This window comes from Myxocyprinus asiaticus, chromosome 16 (genome assembly GCF_019703515.2).
Source record: "Myxocyprinus asiaticus isolate MX2 ecotype Aquarium Trade chromosome 16, UBuf_Myxa_2, whole genome shotgun sequence".
Classification (NCBI taxonomy): domain Eukaryota; kingdom Metazoa; phylum Chordata; class Actinopteri; order Cypriniformes; family Catostomidae; genus Myxocyprinus; species Myxocyprinus asiaticus.
In genome coordinates, this window is record NC_059359.1 from 14,596,021 (window position 1) to 14,618,254 (window position 22,234).

General features: G+C 38.5%; 1 protein-coding gene across 2 annotated transcripts in view; it reads right to left on the bottom strand.

Annotated features, from left to right (window-relative positions):
* Nucleotides 1-74: 74 nt before the first annotated feature.
* The window catches only part of sh3bp5b (SH3-domain binding protein 5b (BTK-associated)), a 31,549-nt gene continuing 9,389 nt past the window's right edge, over nt 75-22,234 (bottom strand). For both annotated transcript variants that reach the window (XM_051720884.1, XM_051720885.1), the window contains 6 exons: nt 11,679-11,843; nt 10,103-10,233; nt 9,407-9,449; nt 7,195-7,414; nt 4,451-4,747; nt 75-2,820 (listed from right to left, as the gene is read on the bottom strand). In XM_051720884.1, coding sequence (XP_051576844.1) covers nt 2,609-2,820; nt 4,451-4,747; nt 7,195-7,414; nt 9,407-9,449; nt 10,103-10,233; nt 11,679-11,843 — 1,068 coding nt within the window. In that variant the 3' untranslated portion in view covers nt 75-2,608. The remainder of the gene's footprint in view (nt 2,821-4,450; nt 4,748-7,194; nt 7,415-9,406; nt 9,450-10,102; nt 10,234-11,678; nt 11,844-22,234) is intronic.

A 22,234-nucleotide genomic window follows, 5' to 3' on the forward strand; every position in this document is an offset into this window, starting at 1 on the left:
TTCACATCTCTTCCTGTCCTTGTTAGAGCCAGATGTCCTTTGTCTTTGAAGACTGTAGTGTACACCTTTGTATGAAATCTTCAGTTTTTTAGCAATTTCAAGCATTGTATAGCCTTCATTCTTCAAAACAATGATTGACTGATGAGTTTCTAGAGAAAGCTGTTTCTTTTTTTTGCCATTTTTGACCTAATATTGACCTTAAGACATGCCAATCTATTGCATACTGTGGCAACACAAAAACAAACTAAGACAATGTTAAGCTTCATTTAACAAAGAAAATATCTTTCAGCTGTGTTTGATATAATGGCAAGTGATTGTCTAGTACCAAATTAGCAATTTAGCACGATTACTCAAGGATAAGGTGTTGGAGTGATGGCTGCTGGAAATGGGGCCTGTCTAGATTTGATCAAAAATGATTTTTCAAATAGTGATGGTGCTGTTTTTTTACATCAGTAATGTCCTGACTATACTTTGTGATCAGTTGAATGCCACTTTGGTGAATTAAAGTAAATTTCCTTCCAAACCAGCAAAATCTGTACATTATTCCAAACTTTTGGCCGCCAGTGTAAAAATAGAAAAAATTTTCTTCGTTTCCATGACGAAGTTACACCGTAACCCCTAAAAAGACAGTAAAAACGATTAAAACAACTTTACAGCTCAAATAAAACACACGTTTTAACAGAATAATTAATGCAAGTGCTTTTATAAAACTATAAGCTTCATATTTCTGTTTTAAACCCTCCAAAAATTGGCCCCATTCACTTCCATTGCAAGTGCCTCACTGTAACCTTGATTTTAGCTTTTTATAAAGGAGTGACGAGTCACTATTTTTTGTGGTAAACCACATTATGCCACAAATGCTGTTGATTGAGCTTAACTTGTATTGAACCTGGAATTTCCTTTAAATATCAATTTATCTTAGAAACAATATTTAAAAAATGTGTGTGTACAGAAATGTACTTACAATGGAAGTCTATGGGGAAACAATTATATGCTTGCCCCATAGACTTTAATTGTAAGTGCATAATTTGTTTACGAACTGCGGTGCGACTACAAATTATTTTCTGTGGAAATCAACACGTGACAGATGCTATTGATAGCGCTTAACTTGTTTTTAACCAGGAATAAACCTATTTATTTGTAAGTCGTTTTTTTTTTTTTATTAAGTTGTCTGCTAAATATAAGACAGTCACTGCTAACAGTAATTATTGCACTTGACAAAAATGCAGTAGATATTTTAAGTCTGAAAACAATTACACTAAATGCCATAAATCACTTACAAATACTGGTAAATGTTTTCTTTTCTTATCCTCTGTTCTCAAAATAGCAACAGACCAAAAACAGAACAATCTGGTGAAGAACATTTTGAGAAGGCAAAAAAAGACAAGACACAAGGTCATACACAAACACCTTACAGTCTACCTACTGTCCTGATTAGACCTAAAGTACATCTCCAAATCCAGCAGCAACTACTGTACATAGAAGCTTGATGGAATATTCAATAAGTGTCCACCTCATCAGTGCACCAATCCACCACTCAAACCAGCCAAATCTGTGGTTCCCCATAAAACTTAATCCATGGAGCTTATTATGCTCCTTTCTGAACCATCCTCCATATTCTATTACATTTTAAACTCACAGAGAGTGTGAATCTGCATCTATTGCTCTTTTTCTTTTTATATGTTGTTATAAAGAATTGATGATGGTCCTTTACATAGAAAAATAGTGCGGCATGCACACTGTCTAGCCGTGTAGGAAGGCTCACGCATTTGGCTTTCGGAGGGACAATGTAGGTAAAACCCCTCGCCACGTCTGCAGATTTCCAGTTAACATTGAGGACGTGACCTGTAATGCAGGTGGTTGGCTTCACTTCCTCATAACTCGTTGCAGAAAAAAAGCTGAAGTTGAAAGTTCCTTCAAAGATTTTGAATCCTTTTTGAAGATGGACACTTCTTTTTGTCTGTAATATGTATGTTGGCGAGTCTGTTGAGCTCCAGGCTAAAGCAAAGTCATGCAAAGGTGTCCTACACTACACAGTAACTTAAATGGTTGTAACATTATACCGCCACACAAAATGGCACTGTTCAGTATATTTACCATTCTGTGACAGTTTCAACAGACATTATAGACAACGAGTGGCATAAATCTATAGTATATCTAATCTGCTGTTTTTATGCATTTCATAAAGCCCTCCAGTGAAAAGACAAGTGCTTTTTTCCTCAACAAGTGCTTTCAAGAACTTTGTGACCCCCAAACTCCATTCTCCATTCAGATCATATCTAGAATGCATGGGAATTTTATGATGTTCTTGAAGTTCATGATTCGGAGTGATTTTTGTCTTTCATTTAGACATTATACTTGAGACAGCACATCAATTACAGGCTGCTCCAAGCGGCAGATTTGTCTCTGCAGCACATCATGTCAGTGCTTTTCAAACACCTGTCAGATCGAGTGACATTTCAATCCGAAAGTTGGCAGATCATTCTAGACAGTGAGAGGAATGGGCTGATGACACTGGTGAAGGAGAGGATGGATGGTTGCCAAGGCCTCTCGCTAGCACGCATGGCATGTGGATAAATACATCAATCTCATGTAGCAGCTAGTTCCGTCACATCCCGTCAAGCAACAGTGTGGTTGGGGAGGAGTGTTGAGCCAGACCAAGAGGGCCTCGGTCCGCATTTTTTCTGCTCTCTGTCCGGCTGAATTTTAGAGATAGCAGATGGAAACGGCTATCCAGGCCAAAGGTTGTTTTGGTGCTGCTGATGCGGTTGTTATTGAGAGCGTTGTCAAGTTCAGACTCTGACCCTTCGGCCCGGTCACCTGTACGAGAAAACAAGTACAAAAAAGTCAATTAGAAAACAAATCTCTTTTCATTTTAGATGGACAATGAAGGGAAAGTTCATCCAAAAATGAAAATTCATCATTTACGCAATAAAGATCAATATTTAAATCTAAAGTTTATTATAAATTTTCACTTTGTCACATTCTGAAAGTGAAAGTGGAGATTTTTAATAAAAAAGGACTTAAATATTGATCTGTTTCTCACCCACACCTATCATATCGCTTCTGAATATATAGATTTAACCACTGGAGTCGTGTGGATTAATTTTATGCTGCCTTAATGTTTTTTGTGGAGCTTCAAAGTTTTTGTCACCATTCACTTGCATTGAGACCTACAGAGCTCAGATATTCTTCTGAAAATCTTCGTTTGTGTTCTGCTGTAGAAAGACAATCATACACATCTTGGATGGCATGAGGGTGAGTAAATGATGAGAGAATTTTCATTTTTGGGTGAACTATCCCTTTAAAGCAATAATTTACAAAAAAATGAAAACTCTTGTCATTATTTACTCCTCGTGTTGTTCCTGTATGCTCTTATTTTTCTATTAAACACAAAATGAGAACTTTAAGAATCTTTACACAGCTCTTTTGTATTGAACAACAATTTATAGTGACCATGTCTGTCAAGCCCAAAAAAAAAGAACAAAAAGCACAATAAGAACACCATAAGATAGCTTGTACTACTAATGTGCTAAATTCCAAGTATTCTGAAGCTATATGATAGTTTTTTGTGAGGAACTGACAAAAATGTAAGTTGATATTCACTGTTGTCAATGGTCATCGATATTATGATATCAATAGTAATAGTAAAAATTCCATAAATTAAAAAAAACAACAGCATAATGGTTTGGAACAACATAGGTTTTCATTTTTGGGTGAACTATTTCTTTAAGCTGGAAGGTATTAGTCATATTTGAGAACAAAACGGAACACAAAACAAATTAAACAAAACACAAACTAAAAATAAAAAACAACAACAAAAAACAAAACAAAAACAAATACAAAACAGAAAATAAAAAAAAAAATTAAAAAAATCAAACCACAAAACACAAATTAAACAGAAAACACAAAACAAAACGAAAAACACAAAACAAAACAAAAAATATTTCTAATTTAGTAATCAAATGTACACTGAGACAAGTTTTAAATGCAATGAATTACACCAAGATACATTTGTTTTGTTTTTGTTTAGTTTTTTTGCCCTGGCAAAGCCACCCAGCTATCAATCAGAGAGAATAATTAGCCCGCCCAGATGGCACAGGTGCAAGCAGGCAGGAGACTAAGAAAAATGACATCCTCTCACAGCAGAAACCAGAGCAAGAGCCTGAATGCAATCTGTTATGCACACGTGCAGCCTTATTTGGGTTTCATCCAGGGGCGGATTTAGGCATGGGCGACATGGGCAGTTACCCAGGGCGGCTTCTTGGGGGGGGGGCACGAGGCACTCCCCCCGTCAACAACTTCGGGGCGTTCTCATTTACAATGTGCCCCCACCACCTGTCAACAACTTTGGGGGCGGGATGAAGCGGGTTTCGACCCAGGGTGCCATATAAGCTAGAACCATTACTGGTTTCATCCATCAACACAAATGCATCCAAGAATATCTCACCTCTCTCTAGATCGCACTCTGGGGAGGAGGCCCCGCTGCATTCACTACGTGGGCCCAGGATGGGAGACATCAGACTGAAGTCAGTCAATGAGACGGTGCTAGGCAGATCCAGACTGCAGGGTCGAGAGGAGGGGGCGGGGGAGACAGAGGAAGAGGAGGATGAGGAAGAGGAGGGGCAGGCTAAGTCCAGAGGGCTGTTTGGCCCAGAACTGAAGCTACTGGTGGACTGAGTCTCAGAGTCTTCCTCAGACGTGGCACCAGTGCTGCAGCTTTCATCCTCATATGAGCCAGATGCCACTGCAGGACGAAAAAGAAAAAAATAAGCTTAGACCAAGTTCATGTTGCCATGCTACCATCACAATGGCCAGAACAGAAACCTTGTTTACGCTATAATGATGACAAATTCAGGTTATCCATCAAAACAATGTCATTTAGGGCATATAAAGTATACGTGACCTATTCTGTATGTTCAGCACTAACAAGAATGTGTACTGCATTTAAAAGTGTTCCTGTGGCTGCCCTTTGAATTACGCTGGGCTCATAAAGGCTTATCAGACACAGAAGAGGCTTTTATCAGTTTCTGCTCTTTACTGCTCAGTCCACTCTTTACAAAGCACACGCATTAGCCCACCCATCTGCAGGGGCAATTACCACTGCAGCAAAAAACATAAAAACATCCTCCATCCATTTACTCACCCTCATGTCATTCCAAACATGAATGATTGTCTTATGTGGAACACTAAAGATGTTTTAATACATGGCAGTGGATAGTGACTAACTTTAAAGCTTAAAAAAGGACCCAAAAGTATCATAAATCAAGTCAACATCATTTATGATACTCTGGGGTCCTTTTATAAAATTTGAAGTAAGTCACTACCAACTGCCATTGTGCTGAAAAGATGCACCAGTATATTCATACTTTATTTACTCTAATGTGTTTTATGGAAGAATGAAAGTCATACTTAACATGAGGGTGAGTACATTATAACAGAATTTTCATTTTTGGGTGAAATATTCCTTTAAAGGGATAGAACACAAACAAAAAAACTGTTTGCTGAACAAAAACAAAGATTTTTAGAAAAATATCAGCTCTGTAGGTCCATACAATGCAAGTGAATGGTGGCTAGAACTTTGAAGGTCCAAAAAGCATATAAAGGCAGCATAAAAGTAATCCATATTACTCCAGTGGTTAAATCCATCTCTTGATTAGTGATATAACAGATGTGGGTGAGAAACAGATAAATATTTAAGTCCTTTTTACTTTAATCTCCACTTTCACGTTTATATTCTTTTGTTTTTGGCGATTTGCATTCTTTGTGTATATTGCCATCTACTGGGCAAAGAGGAGAATTTATAGTAAAAAAGGATTTAAATATTGATCTGTTTCTCACCCAAACCTATCATATCGCTTCAGAATATATGGATTTAACCACTGGAGTCGTGTGGATTACTTTTATGCTGCCTTTATGTGTTTTTTGGACCTTCAAAATTCTGGTCACCACTCACCTGCATTGTATGGACCTACAGAGCTGAGATATTTTTCTAAACATATTTGTTTTTGTTCAGCAAAAGAAAGTCATACACAAATGGGATGGCATGAGGACAAGTAAATTATGAGAAATGTTTCATTTTTGGGTGAACTATCCCTTTAAGTGTGATAAAAAAAAAGGGGAAAAAAGCTATGGCAGAACAGCGCACAAATAACTAAGGTGCCGTTTTAAGATAAGAGCCAAAGGGGTGACAGACAGTATTAACCACTGTACACAGAACTGCTGTGCTTAACTCTGCTGAGAAGATCTATAAAAACATCAGTCAGACTTTCACACAGTGTCTCTGTGGTATGCTTAGAGGAAAAAGACATAGCGATACTCTCTTCAGTACAACACTGCAGTGCATCTACTAGAAGTGGCGTTGTACTCTTGTACTCAATTCAACAAAGCAATTCGATACTACACAAAAAAAGATCAAACAAGAATATGTGCCCTACACGATAGCACCCAAACTTGATTGTTCCAAATAATGGATCTATTTTCCATTTTGTTCCACCATTAAATCCAATTCTAGCGAGGTCAAAAGAGCCTAATGGCTGATTGGGTGATTAAAAAAAAAAAAAAAAAACAGCCTTTTATCTCTACTTAATGCTAATCGAATTGCCTCTTAGTGTTGAATCTTATTTAGTCACCAAAGGCAGATTCATAATATAGCCAATACAGCTGAATAGCTTTTAAAGTGATGACTACATGCAATTCATTAGCAAAGGGGCCTAGAACACTTAACTGGTTTTACTTGAATGAACAACAGGACCATGGACGGGACACTAACAATGATTACTGCACACTGGTATATTGTGAATAGGTGCTTAATCTCAATGTTTTCTATTCACAAAGAAATGCTACAGATTTCCTCTCGGTTAAGAGAACTCTGACAGCATAAAAATGAACCAACACATTGATACAGTTCCTAACATAGCATCATAACCTCGGAACCTCATAAGTGACTAATTTGAAATGCTCTACATAGGCAACAACTCTTGAATTGACTAACGGTTGATTTCAATCGAGTCTGACATTAGCTTGTTGCTAAGCTAACAACTCAATATTATAATAAGCTACATAGCATACACATTCATTGAGTGAAATAGTCCATTTAATTAAATGGAACTATTTTTAATCTATACTTTTCAGTACTCTTCAGTACAAACGTAGGACAGCTGTATGAGGCTGACACTGATAACATGAACTCACTCGATATTCCATCAGAATCCATCTTGAAGCCCGAAAGGTCTTCACCAATGACGCCATCACCCTCTGAACCCACGCCTCTCTCCCGCTGGCCTATACCTAAGGAATGTCTGCGCTTGTGGATCTCATCAGAGATCATCTCCAGGTTCCGTAGCGCTGATTTATATTCCCCTTTAGCCTGTGTAAGCTTGGTCTGAAGGTCATCCACGTTCTTTTTCAGTTGCTTAAGAGAAACAGAAAGAAACAAAATAAAAAACCTAGACATGTCTAAAAATAGACAGCAAGAAAAGGCCAAACAAGTGGAGAAAAAGGTACTGAAGACATGGATTGAAAAATACAGTGGAACTGCAAATCAACTAGAGGTCGTCTGATAACTAAGGTGGTGGAAAAGGCAGATAACCGTTTAATCTGCCTATAGTTTTTAAAATTAATTTAAAGAATGTCTCTTTCTTTACTGTGCCTGTTACAGTAAAGACAGACAGACATAGAGGCTACAAGAGTCCAAAATAATAAAATCCCAGATGCAGTTTATTGTTCAACCAAAATTCCAATAAAAACCAGAAAAATAAAGATTTGGTGCATAATGTGTGACTTTTAACTGTAAACAAGCCCAAAACACACAAGGGACTCTAATTTTGAAATGACAGAAGCTTGACTCTGTTATGCTCTTCTATATATATTTTTTTCTTTTTCTTTCTCCCCTTTTCTCCCCAATTTGGCATGCCCAATTCCCAATGTGCTCTAAGTCCTCGTGGTGGCGTAGTGACTTGCCTCAGTCTGGGTGGTGGAGGACGAATCTTAGTTGCCTCCACGTCTGAGACAGTCAATCTACGCATCTTATCACATGGCTTGTTCAGTGCGTTACCGCGGAGACCTAGCGCGTGTGGAGGCTTCACGCTATTCTCCGCGGCATCCATGCACAATTCACCACACGCCCCACCGAAAGCGAGAACCACATTATAGCGACCACAAGGAGGTTAACCCAACTTGACCCTACCCACCATAGCAACCGGGCCAATTGGTTGCTTAGGAAGCCTGACTGGAGTCACTCAGCATGCTCTGGATTCGAACTTGCAACTCCAGGTGTGGTAGTCAGCGTCTTTACTTGCTGAGCTACCCAGGCCCCCCATGATGTTCTATAGTTAAGAATTAACCAAATTAAGCTTTTTACAACCTATATATTCACCAGATGAAGAGTTCTGTGTGTGTGTGTGTGTGTGTGTGTGTGTGTGTGTATAATATCGATCAGCCACAACATTAAAACCGCTGCCTAATATTGTGTAGGTCCCCCTCATGCCACCAAAACAGCGCCAACCCGCAGATGATATTCTTCTCACCACAACTGTACAGAGCAGTTATCTGAGTTACCATAGACTTTGTCAGTTTAAACCAGTTTGGCCATTCTCTGTTGACCTCTCTCATCAACAAGGCATTTCTGTCCACAGAACTGCCCCTCACTGGATGTTTTTTGTTTGCCACCATTTTGAGTAAATTCTAAAGACTGTTGTGTGTGAAAATCCCAGGAGATCAGCAGTTACAGAAATACTCAAACCAGCCCATCTGGCACCGACAATCATCCATGCCATTATCTAATCAGCCAATCGTGTGGCAGCATTACAGTGCATAAAATCATGCCGATACGGGTCAGGAGCTTCAGTTAATGTTCACATCAACCATCAGAATGGGGAAAAAATTTGATCTCAGTGATTTGGACCGTGGCATGAATGGTGGTGTCAGATGGGCTGGTTTGAGAATTTACTTTATTTTTATTGAATAATGTGTATCTATATTGTGTGTATTGTATACTGTACAGTGTATGTTATTATTTGTATATTGTTGTGTGTAATTATGTGTATATTAGACTTTAAATTGTGCTGTGTTAATTTGATGTTATTGTAAATTGGTATATGTCTCATCACTGTCACGACTGCTGCTATGTTGATCGGAACTGCACCCAAGAATTTCACACACCATTGCACTTGTGTATATGGCTGTGACAATAAAAGTGATTTGATTTGATTTTGATATATTTGATGGAAAACATTACAAAATATTTGATTAAGATATATATATATCTATACACAACATGACTCATGTCTTTCAAGTTTCTACACCCAGTAGAAACTTGAAAGACACGAGTCATGTTGTGTAGAAATTTTTAAATATAGAACAGCACTACATACTGTATGTTTGCATAGTATGAATGCAAAAGTACCTCCAGCTGCAAGTAATACTTGGCCTTCATTTCAAAGTAGGGCCTGGAAAAGAGAAATCGAGAAAAACTGATTAAAGCCACTGTAAATGCCTATATAAAAGCACTGTATATATTGCTATGGCAACCATTCTCTATATGCTGACACATTAGGCAAATGCTGAGTGAGAGGATCAGAGGAGTTTAATAACAGAGAGCTGAGCCTGCTGAGTCGCAATCATTCTCAGAGCTCCAGTGTGAGAAAACCGCCCTCAACTAAAGCTCCCCACTGATGTAAAAATGTAAAGTAAAACCTGTGCAAACACTGTGACTGTAAACATGCTTTACATTTTTTCTAAATTTATAATAACATTTAGAACCAACACCAACCACATGTATACAAAAACCACAGGCCACGTCCACACTATTCAATTTTTTCAGTTGAAAACTCAGCTTTCTATTTCCTAATGACATGTACCACATACTTTGGAAAACTAGAGATTGTTTTCGAAAGTCTCCATTTTAGTAGAGAAAAATGCGTTCCACTGTAAATGAGAGGTGTATTCATAGCAAAATCAATGCGTTTTCAACAGAAAGCATGTGTGTGTGGACGTGGCCATAGACTACTGGTGGCCTTGAAAACACAAAGTGTATACATGCACTAAGGAATAAAGTCACTGAAATGCTTGATGTGTTTCGAATGAATTATTCAGTGCATACTTAGACTTGTTGATGGTGCGTTTGAGTTTTTTCTCTAGCTGTTTCATACGGCCCATGGCTGCATTGTACTTGGCTGCTGTTTCCTTATGCAGCAGCTCGCTGCGTGTTTTTATCTGCTCTGCCTCCATCACCTAAAAACCGGGAAAACAACAACAACAACAACAACAAAAAAAAACATTACTAAATATTTCCAACAACATTTCATTTTAAAGGGATAGTTCACCCAAAATTCTCATCATTTACTCACCCTCATGCCATCTCAGATGTGTATGACTTTCTTGCTTCTGCTGAACACAAAGATTTTTAGAAGAATATTTTAGCTTTCAATGCAAGGGAATGATGACCAGAACTTTCAAGATCCAAAAATCACATAAATGCAGCATTAAAGTTATCCATAAGACTCCAGTGGTTAAATCCATTTTAGGAAGCGATACGATAGGTGTGAGTGAGAAACAGATCAACATTTAAGTCCTTTTTTACTATAAATCTCCACTTTCACTTTCTGAAAAAATTATGGTAAAAAAGGATTGAAATATTGAGCTGTTTCTCACTCAAAGCGATTGCATCACTTCAGAAGACATGTATTAAAACACTGGAGCCGTACAGATTACTTTATGCTGGCCACTATTCACTTGCATTGAAATGACCTACAGAGGTGACATATTCTTCTAAAAATCTTTGTGTTCAGCGGAAGAAAGAAAGTCATACACACCTGGGATGGCATGAAAGTGAGTAAATGATGAGAGAATTTTCAGTTTTGGCTGAAGTATCCCTCTAAATTCTGTCATTTGTACTCACCCTCTTGTCATACCAAATCTGTAGGGATATGTTTTCTTCTGTGAAACACAAAAGGTGAATTTTTGAAAAATATTTTGGCCCAGTGAATGAGGACTGAGGGTCTCAAGCTTCAAAATGACAAATAATAATAATAATAAAACACCATAAATCATAAAAGTGGTCTATATGACTAATTATATGTGTTATATTCCAAGTCTTCTGAAGCCATAGCATTGTGTGAACAGACCAAAATTAAATTAATTGTAAATCCTTGGCACATTTATTAGAGAAGTAGAGATGTCTGATTCATTACAAATAGTTTGTTTTGAGTCCAATCTCCTTAATGAATTAGTTGATCCTGTTCACAAAACTGATCTGGATGATTCACAAATTGGACTGATTTGGTTCTCGAGTTCAACTCGCTGACTAAATGACCCAGTTTAACAGCCCCCTAGAGGGAAAGATTACCAGAACATAACTTACATTTTGGTCTGTTTCTCACACGAAGGTATCGTTTGGCTTCTGAAGACTTGGGATTTAGCCCACAAGTCCTCTTTTATGTTACTTTTATGGTGCTTTTTGTCATGTTGGAGCTTGATAGCCCCAGTCCATATTCACTTTCAGTATATGAAAAAGAGTGGCCAGGGTATTTTTCAAAAGTTCACCTTTTGTGTTCAATGGAAGAACAAACCATCTTACTTGTTTGGAACAAATTAAGGGTGAGTAAATTACAGAATTGTTATTTTTGGCTGAACTATTGCTTTAAAATCCAAACACAGCAAATATCTGCGACACTCACTCGCTGTGTAGCATGGTTAAGCATCTCCTGCCAGGCTGAGTCAAACTGCCGCTTGTCTTCCTCCAGCAGCCTCTGTTCAGCCAGGGCGATGGTCTCTTTGGCCGCCCGCAGTACCTCTGTGGCCCTCTGGAAGTCCTGCGTTGATCTCTGTGCTTCCAGCTGAGCCTGAAGAGCATGTAGAGGGCAGGATTGTCAGCCACAACTCTGTCATGATTAAACATTCAGTATGAAACTGTTGGCAGTTTCTAAACCCCCTGCTCAGAGTACCAGCTGGCAGGAGAAAATGAATCTCAGCTCACTGCCTGACTCCTTCCATCAAACACACTATCATCATGGAGCTGTATAATAAGACAACCTTTGTAGTAAATCATTGTTGAATGTAGGGATGGGTGGTATGATGGTATATACCGTGCAATGTTAATAATGCGCCAACCATTAGAGATTCTGCTATACGTTTTATTTAGCTGTATATCCGTGGTTCGATTAAAAAAAAAAAATCAGATACAGAGTACAAAACTGTAGCATATATAGCCTACCTCAAATAAGTTAAACAGCCAATGATATTAAAGAAACAGTCAGCATATATAAAAAAGTAATAAACACTGTGTGTCATGTAATTATATAAAAAAGGCCATGTTAATGAACTCACTGAATAAATCGGTAACTGAATTAACTAATTCAGTCTCTGAAAGTCATGTTTGATTCTAAATGAAGCAAGAGATGTTTTGTGTAACTTGAATCATTATAGTACTCACTGGTTGCTCAAATTATATGACAATGTGTAGTTAAAGATAAAACGTTTGCAACAATGCTTTTTTGTAATAAATTATAAATGTAATTAAAAACCTGCATATATCAACCATTCAAACATGGCTTATCCACCCACCCCTAGTTGAAGGCATGCTCAATGAAATAATAATAGACTCAGTTTGATCAATATAATAAACGATTTTCATTTATACAAAACTCCAGTACAATGTAATGGTAAACAACAAAGTGGATAATCTATCCAAAGCATTCAGTTCAAGAGATGGAGAAACTTTACTTTTGCAGAGCACTTCCTGTGTGGTGACATATTAAGCCAAACTTGCTAAAGCCATGCAAATATAATCCTTTCCCATTCCATCACTTTTTAACTCTAATCTCCATGTTACTCCTACTGACAGAAAAAGCCTGTAGAAACCTCTTACCGGTTTAGCCTACATATCCAAAATAAACCAGGCAAGTTTTTACACTTTGAATTGATTTACAGTGCTGTTTTGTAAAGAGATGTTACAAAACGAATCAGAACTTGAGAAAATAATGCATTATTTAAAGGGGACATAAAGTGCTTTTTTTTAAAAAAAATAGTTTTATGATCTTCCCTTGAGTCCACTGATAATCTTAGTTTCTTAGTAATCTAAGTTTTTGTTTTTTGTTTTTTTGCACCAAAACAGTCATAACTAAGTAATATATGATCATTTTCCACCCTGTCTCTGACCCTCTGTCTGAAACGCTCAGTTTTGGCCAAAGTGCCTCCTTAAAACTTCAACGAAAATGCCCACTGTTATGATTGGCTAACATCGAGCAACCCCTTTGAAATACAGCCATATTTGAAATAGAATGAACCAGCTCCACAACATTATAAAACTACATTTCAGAGTTTACACATAACACGCATCCAACACATTGCATCTGAATATATTAAACTGTTCATCTCAAGCACAACTGACAACACACACACTGTCTACACCACTCACAAGAGTCGCGTTAAAAGCAACAGAACCCATTATAATCAATGATGCTGTCTACCATGGAAGCATCCGTTGCAGCGCATCATATTGCGCTGACAGTAAACAGATGTCGTTCCATTTTGCGCTGCCAAGACGTCCATCTAGTGCATGTTTAGATACACCAACAATTAAAAATAGGGCAGATGTGTGCGAGAACTGGACCATGAAGCATTTGTGCTCAAAACAACAAGAGGCACAGTAGCTGAATGAAACAGAATGGATCTCCTTTTCAGAGTAGTAACTTGACACCATGTCTTTTAAAATCTGCCCGAGATACTTGACAACGGTCAAAGACGTCTGTCTAGTGCATGTTTGTATACTGAAATAATTACAAAATAGTCCAGATGGGTTCCATTTGGTGTTCAGGAATAGTGTGGCCACACTAGGCTTGTCCGTCCTGCTCTCATTCAGTTTACGAACAGAAGCACCAGTGGGCGGGGCCAAGGCTGCGATGATGTGAAGTAGGCGTTGATGTTTTTTCCTTTGTAGAGGTGGTCATGAATTAAATGGGCCCTCTAGTGACATAGGTTATTCATGGAAGTAGAGAACGAGGTGTTTTTGCAGCTTGGTTTCAATAAATGATTTTATTGCACTGGGGATAAAATTTTGAGTTCGAAAATTTACAGTATATTTTTTATAGTAGAATGATCTCTTATTTGTCAAAATATCAAGGAAAATTTGATTCCTTTTGACATAAACCCTTTAAGAAATTAAAGCTGCTGTAAGTGATTTTAGCCATTCTGGAAATTCCATGAGAATGAGCTGTTGAATTGGACATGCCCCCTTCTTCCAAAACACCGCCCTCCAAAGTCATCGTTGAGACAGTCACTGAACAATTGAGCAGCAGTGCATCATTTTACGGTTGTCAAATAAAACAGTAGCAAAATAGCCACCCTCCGCTGACAACTGTTATGAATCTGAATATGGCATTAAACTTGAATGTTCCCCTTCAACTACTTCTAGGGTGACCATACGTCCTCTTTTTCCCGGACATGTCCTCTTTTTCGGGCCTTAAAAAAGCGTCCGGCCGGGATTTCTAAATTTGCGAAAATGTCTGGGATTCGGCTTTAGTTGCATTATGATGTGCATCTGGTCTAATACTTCATTGTGTGTGCGCACATATTTGCATTGCTTTAACTCCTCTTTGTAAGTCCCGCATTCTTGCACACCAATTGGTCCATTATAAGAGGCTTGCAGCAACTACTGGCCAAATTCCTGCCTGTCAATCTCTCCGCGAACATGCGAAGCGCTGTTGTATTCGGCATCAAACAGTTGCTTAACAGTAGCAGCAAATGACAGCTGAGTGAAAACAATGCCCAAACGAAAGTGCAAATTTACAGAAGATTTGCACAAAAAATTCCCATGCTTTTGTCCAGGTCGAGATCCAAGGGAAGCAGAATGTATGACATGTAAAGCTGGCACTTATGTGTCAGTTGCTAATAAAGGTGCAAGTGATTTAGAAGCACACATTAGCTCTGTGAAGCATAAAGAATCAGCAAAAGGTGAAAGTTCATCAGGTAAATTAACGGACTACTTTTTGCGACCAGGTAAAATTGTTATCACATTGCTTAATTTTCTATGGCCATTCAAAATAATAATAATAGTAAATAAAAGGTACACTCATGGCATCAAATATTTTATTTTAGTACATGGACATTGAAAAGAATGTTGAAAATTATTATTTATTTAGATATATTTATGTTATGCTAATAGTGTGTCTTTTTCACTGTATTGAAGTTTGCATTAATAGTAACACTGTTTTGAACCCTATTATTCCACCCCCCACAATCCCCCCTGACGAAAAAAAAAAAGATGTCCTCTTTTTGGAAAACCAGAATATGGTTACCCTAATTACTACACTATGAGAACGCGCAAAATGATTGACAGACAGAAAGCACATTAAAGTCTTCTGATAGGCTGGTCAAAGAAAGTGTCTTGATAGAATTGTGTTTGATTTTGTGTTTGATAGAATATGTCTATCAGTCAATGAACTCTTGAAGGTGACACACTTCTTCATCCACACTCATCATACTGGTCACAAGACCTTGAATGCCATTAAACTCAAACCTGCAAAACTAAATATCTACAGTATCAAAATGACAGTTGCATGATATGTAATAATCCCAGAGATAAACCAATACCTGTTCTCCAATACCTGTTATCCTTTATATTTCCTCCATTCCTGACAGCTCAATCCATTTACTTCTTCATTCCCTATTCCTATATCCAATCCTCACTCTCACACAGGCTATTTTTAGCTCAGGCTTCAAAGTTGATGTGATGCTGCCGCATTGCCACAGAGAGCTGACAGCAGGGGATCACTGCAGAGATGCCAGGACAGACCTCCAATCCACCCACAAAAGGACACGGGATGATAGAAGAGCTAACGTACTTAGGGGTCATTACACCAAACACATTTTAGTGTCCGTATGCACTGTTTTTCTATGTAAACATGAGCTAGATGGATGTCTTTGACTGTTATGCCACATATCGATGTTTTTTAGCATCTCACGCAGGAGCATTGCGTTTTTTGACACCATGTCAAGTTAAAAACATTTTAAACCTTGAACGTTTACAAACGTGTCTCAAGATGCCTGCATTCTTTTCTATTTGTTGAGCTGCATCCAGCGTTTGTTTAGGGGAAGAGAGTGCCGGCACAAAGGGTATCACCCTGTGGCGAGGGTGTGGTTGAGTGTCCGTCCAGGGAGAGGGGAAGCGGTAAGGATTCATCCCTGGGTGACAATTAGGGCTAACAGCTGTTTCTTGTTACAGTAATCCGGGAAGGGCGATAAGAGAAGCCCACGCCAGATCCCAGAGTGTTACCAAGCTGTACCACACGTTAGAGTGTTTCAGCCAAGTTATTGAGTATTATTTTTAGTAAATAAAGAGTGTGACGTTACCTTAACCCCGCTTCCTCAATCCTACAACGACCAGTCCTTTTACACCTGAACGGGTTTATTTTGAGAACGACCGGCCTACTTATCATAAGGCTGCTTGTGAAATAAATGAATAAAAAGACATTAAAAATATTGATTTTAATTCAAATAATTTTATTATGTAAAAAGAAAGACTGCGGAGTGATACAAGAGACATGAAACTAGCAGTGTCGGAAATCCGTTACCTGGGACAACGGTCAATTATACAGTTTAGCGGTCACTGTACAAAAATATTTGACTGCAGAATGTTGCAATTGACCAATCAGAATTAAGTATTCCAGCTGTTTAACAACTCAAAATACAGCTAACAAGAACATGCACTTCAGAGAGCAGACTTAGATCAATAAAGCAAAAATTATAAAATCCCAAGGCTTATGCATGAACACGATCAAGCTACGCTGCCTTGAAAATGTCCAATCGACTCTTAAGAATTCAGCCGATGACAAAACTTTGGAAAGCTTTCAAGTTCATGCAAAGAAGAAAATGTTCTCATGAGAGGTTGTTAAAACATTCATTCAAATGCTCAGACAAACTCTGAGGACGAAACTAATTTCCTGAGGAGTCACATTATAATATAAACTGCTTTAAATCAGTTACTTCCTTCACGCTGTAAAGTGAGATATTGAACTAAAATCACATCTAATCTTAAACAAATAGCACAACCGTGATTTTATTGTGTCAGGTTTTTATGTGACTTCAGTTTACAAGTCCTTTACACAGCTTGGCTCAGCTGATTATTATCTTTATCAAGACAAAAATGGCCTCACTTTGTATATTTATTGACTACAGCTTTCATCAAATTCTGACAAAAATATAGCAGAAGAGGCCTTTTAGGTAATCTCATGAGATGTTCTGGGATGATGGTGACCTAGTTGACATGCTGTTTTGATGTTATTTGTCCATTGTCCTGGTTCTGGGAAAGAAAAGGGTCATTTACAATGTTTTCTGTACATCTAACTTGAGATAGAAATAAGGTCATTTGCAATGATTTTCAGTATGCCTCACTCAGAGTTTTTCTCTGAAGACCAATGCATTTATTGGTTCAGCAAACACATCCCGATTCCTGCCCACTGGTACTTAAACGTGAGATTTCTATATTAACTATCTAATAAAATGTAGCAGAAAATAATCCAAAATGGCTTTCTATATGGTTGGGTTTAAAAGTCCTCTTTAAAAAATGTTTTTATTTAGCATTTTTCTCATTTAAATGCATTTTCATTACAATTACATTTTTAGCATGACAATTGATTAAAAAGTTTAACTTAACGAACAAAGGAGTTAAAGGTCCACTCAGTAAATTTTTGTTCACGTTGTCTTAGACTTACACTAACACCTAAGGGCGTGGATGCAGCATCATTCAAACTCAGTAGATTTCAGTTACAGATGCCATTGTAAAAATTCACTATACACAGCCAGTCAGGGTTAATTAAATCCCTGAGTGAAAGTGTCCAATAGTTACTGAGCTACAAGGCAGTTACTGAGATTAAAGGGGTCATGAAATGGAGAATAAAATGTTCCTTTGTCTTTAGACATATTTAGGTAACTGTACATTGAATGTACATTGTACATTCAAAACTACCTCCCCAGTCTAAAAAGAGCATTTATACTTGCCCCCCTGCTGAAAAGTCTCATTTTGAAATCTGTCTGTTTGTGACATCACAACACATTGCTTATTTGTATTTACACATCCCGTAACATGCGTTATTGCACCCTTGGTCCCGCACCCTGGCGAGCAGTTCAAGTCAAGACAGCAGGCCTTCCGTGGCTAACTATTCCTAACATAACACCAAAGGGGACCCATCTGGACTATTTTGAATTATTTTGTATATGAACATTAACTACACAGACTCTTTGAACGCTGCCATGTATCTTGCCGCTTTTAAAAGACGCGGTGTCAAGTTACAACTCTGAAAGGGAGAAGCAATTCTCTCATTCAGCAGCTGCTTGTGTTGCTTTGAGCACAAACGCGTCATGGACACGTTCAAACGCCCATCTGCACTATTTTTTATTGTTGGTGTATGTAAACATAGGATGTCTTTGACAATGGACGATGGATGTCTTTGACCATTTCAGTGTGTGTGTAATTTCACCATTTTTTGGACTGTGTTCATTTTTTTCGGCTCATGTCAGCATAGATTGCTTGTAAACAGTCAAAATATGATTCAAGCTTTGCAAAGGAACTGTTATACAGGTGCATCTCAATAAATTAGAATATCGTGGAAAAGTTCATTTATTTCAGTAATTCAACTCAAATTGTGAAACTCGTGTATTAAATAAATTCAATGCACACAGACTGAAGTAGTTTAAGTCTTTGGTTCTTTTAATTGTGATGATTTTGGCTCACATTTAACAAAAACCCACCAATTCACTCTCTCAAAAAATTAGAATACATCATAAGACCAATAAAAAAAAAAAACATTTTTAGTGAATTGTTGGCCTTCTGGAAAGTATGTTCATTTACTGTAATATGTACTCAATACTTGGTAGGGGCTCCTTTTGCTTTAATTACTGCCTCAATTCGGCGTGGCATGGAGGTGATCAGTTTGTGGCACTGCTGAGGTGGTATGGAAGCCCAGGTTTCTTTGACAGTGGCCTTCAGCTCATCTGCATTTTTTGGTCTCTTGTTTCTCATTTTCCTCTTGACAATACCCCATAGATTCTCTATGGGGTTCAGGTCTGGTGAGTTTACTGGCCAGTCAAGCACACCAACACCATGGTCATTTAACCAACTTTTGGTGCTTTTGGCAGTGTGGGCAGGTGTCAAATCCTGCTGGAAAATGAAATCAGCATCTTTAAAAAGCTGGTCAGCAGAAGGAAGCATGAAGTGCTCCAAAATTTCTTGGTAAACGGGTGCAGTGACTTTGGTTTTCAAAAAACACAATGGACCAACACCAGCAGATGACATTGCACCACAAATCATCACAGACTGTGGAAACTTAACACTGGACTTCAAGCAACTTGGGCTATGAGCTTCTCCACCCTTCCTCCAGACTCTAGGACCTTGGTTTCCAAATGAAATACAAAACTTGCTCTCATCTGAAAAGAGGACTTTGGAACACTGGGCAACAGTCCAGTTCTTCTTCTCCTTAGCCCAGATAAGACGCCTCTGACGTTGTCTGTGGTTCAGGAGTGGCTTAACAAGAGGAATACGACAACTGTAGCCAAATTCCTTGACACGCCTGTGTGTGGTGGCTCTTGATGCCTTGACCCCAGCCGCAGTCCATTCCTTGTGAAGTTCACCCAAATTCTTGAATCGATTTTGCTTGACAATCCTCATAAGGCTGCGGTTCTCTCGGTTGGTTGTGCATCTTTTTCTTCCACACTTTTTCCTTGCACTCAATGTTCTGTTAACATGCTTGGACACAGCACTCTGTGAACAGCCAGCTTCTTTGGCAATGAATGTTTGTGGCTTACCCTCCTTGTGAAGGGTGTCAATGATTGTCTTCTGGACAACTGTCAGATCAGCAGTCTTCTCCATGATGGTGTAGCCTAGTGAACCAAACTGAGAGACCATTTGAAGGCTCAGGAAACCTTTGCAGGTGTTTTGAGTTGATTAGCTGATTGGCATGTCACCATATTCTAATTTTTTGAGATAGTGAATTGGTGGGTTTTTGTTAAATGTGAGCCAAAATCATCACAATTAAAAGAATCAAAGACTTAAACTACTTCAGTCTGTGTGCATTGAATTTATTTAATACACGAGTTTTACAATTTGAGTTAAATTACTGAAATAAATGAACTTTTCCACGACATTCTAATTTATTGAGATGCACCTGCAGAAGGATGGGACAGTTAAAAACACTTTAAAAAAAGTAAGTAAACCATTTCATTCATGAACATTTCAAATGTCTTGACTGTTTGATAGTTTATGGTGCTGAGTGTTAACAGTTGTGCTTGAGATGAAAAGTTTAATATATTCTGATGCATTTTGTTGGACGTGCATTGTGTGTAAACCCTGCAATTTTGTTTTATACAATCGAGGTTCATTCTCTTCCGATTGAGTCTGCAAAATTTGAGGGGCTGCATGATGTTAGCTAATCAGAACAGAGGGCGTTTACTTTGAAGTTTTGAGGCACTTAGGCCAAAACAGAGCGTTTCAGACAGAGGGACAAAAACAGGATGGAAAATTATCATATATTACTAAATTGTGACTGTTTTGGTGCAAAATAAAAACTTTTATAACATTATCATTGGACCTCAGGGAAGATAATTAAACATGAACAAAAACAGCAAACAAAAACAGCAGCAAGACATAATAATAATGGCAACAAAGAAAAAAATGACCCCTGTTCAAAAGTCTGCATACCCTTAGTTCTTAATACTGTGTATTGCCCCCTTTAGCATCAATGACAGCATACAGTCTTTTGTAATAGTTGTCTATGAGGCCCCAAATTCTTGCAGGTGATATAGCTGCCCATTCGTCTTGGCAAAACGCCTCCAGGTCATGCAAAGTCTTTGGTCATCTTGCATGAACCACATGTTTGAGATCTCCCCAGAGTGGCTCAATGATATTAAGGTCAGGAGACTGTGATGGCCACTCCAGAACCTTCACCTTTTTCTGCTGTAACCACTGGAGGGTCAACTTGGCCTTGTGCTTAGGGTCATTATCGTGCTGGAAAGTCCAAGAGCGTCCCATGTGCAGCTTTCGTGCAGAAGAATGCCAGTTGTCTGCCAGTATTTTCTGATAACATGCTGCATTCATCTTGCCATAAATTTTCACATGATTCCACATGCCTTTAGAGCTCACACCCCCCCCCCCAAAACATCAGTGAGCCACCACCATGCTTCACAGTGGGGATGGTATTCTTTTCACTATAGGCCTTGTTGACCCCTCTCCAAACATAGCGCTTATGGTTGTGACCATAAAGCTCTATTTTGGTCTCATCACTCCAAATTACAGTATGCCAGAAGCTGTGAGGTGTGTCAAGGTGTTGTCGGGCATATTGTAACCGGGCTTCTTTCTGGCAACTCGACCATGCAGCTCATTTTTGTTCAAGTATCGTCGTATTGTGCTCCTTGAAACAACCACACCGTCTTTTTCCAGAGCAGCCTGTAGTTCTCCTGAGGTTACCTGTGGGTTTTTCTTTGTATCCCGAACAATTCTTCTGGCAGTTGTGGCTGAAATCTTTCTTGGTCTACCTGAACTTGGCTTGGTATCAAGAGATCCCCGAATTTTCCACTTCTTAATAAGTGACTGAACAGTACTGACTGGCATTTTCAAGGCTTTGGATATTTAACAGGTTAACAGTTTAACAGGTTATAGTGCTATATAAAGCCATCATGAAATTCTCCAAATCCAAATTCTGTTTAAAGCTTATTGATTGAAGGGGAAGTCCAATGGAGGGGATATGACTCATAAACAGCTTGCATTAAATCTGCTTTGGTGTGAGTCCCATGCAGTCACCATTAAACAGAGCCAAACAAGAGCACTAAAGAATCATGATCACCATTAAACAAAGCCAAACAAGGGCACTAAAGCCCTCACACACCACCATAACATTTACTTATACTAGTACACACACATACACCCACAGTCTGGGATAAAGCCTGATCCCCAATTTCCCATGAGAGGTCGAGAGGGCTTTTGCAAGTGGACACAATCTTCACCTTCAATCCCCAAGTATTCTCTGGTTTCTTAACTTCCTGACAACACTTTTGCCACATGGGGATGGGTACAGGAAAACGAATCAATCAGAAAGGGGATGGAAAGAAGACAAGCAGTCATAGGCTGACATACAGGTTATTTATGAGATCACATTTACAGCCTCTCTGCTGAGTGACAACATTTCCCTACTGATCCACAGCCAAACATTGAGGAACATTATCTGAGAGGTTTTGTTGTAGTGCA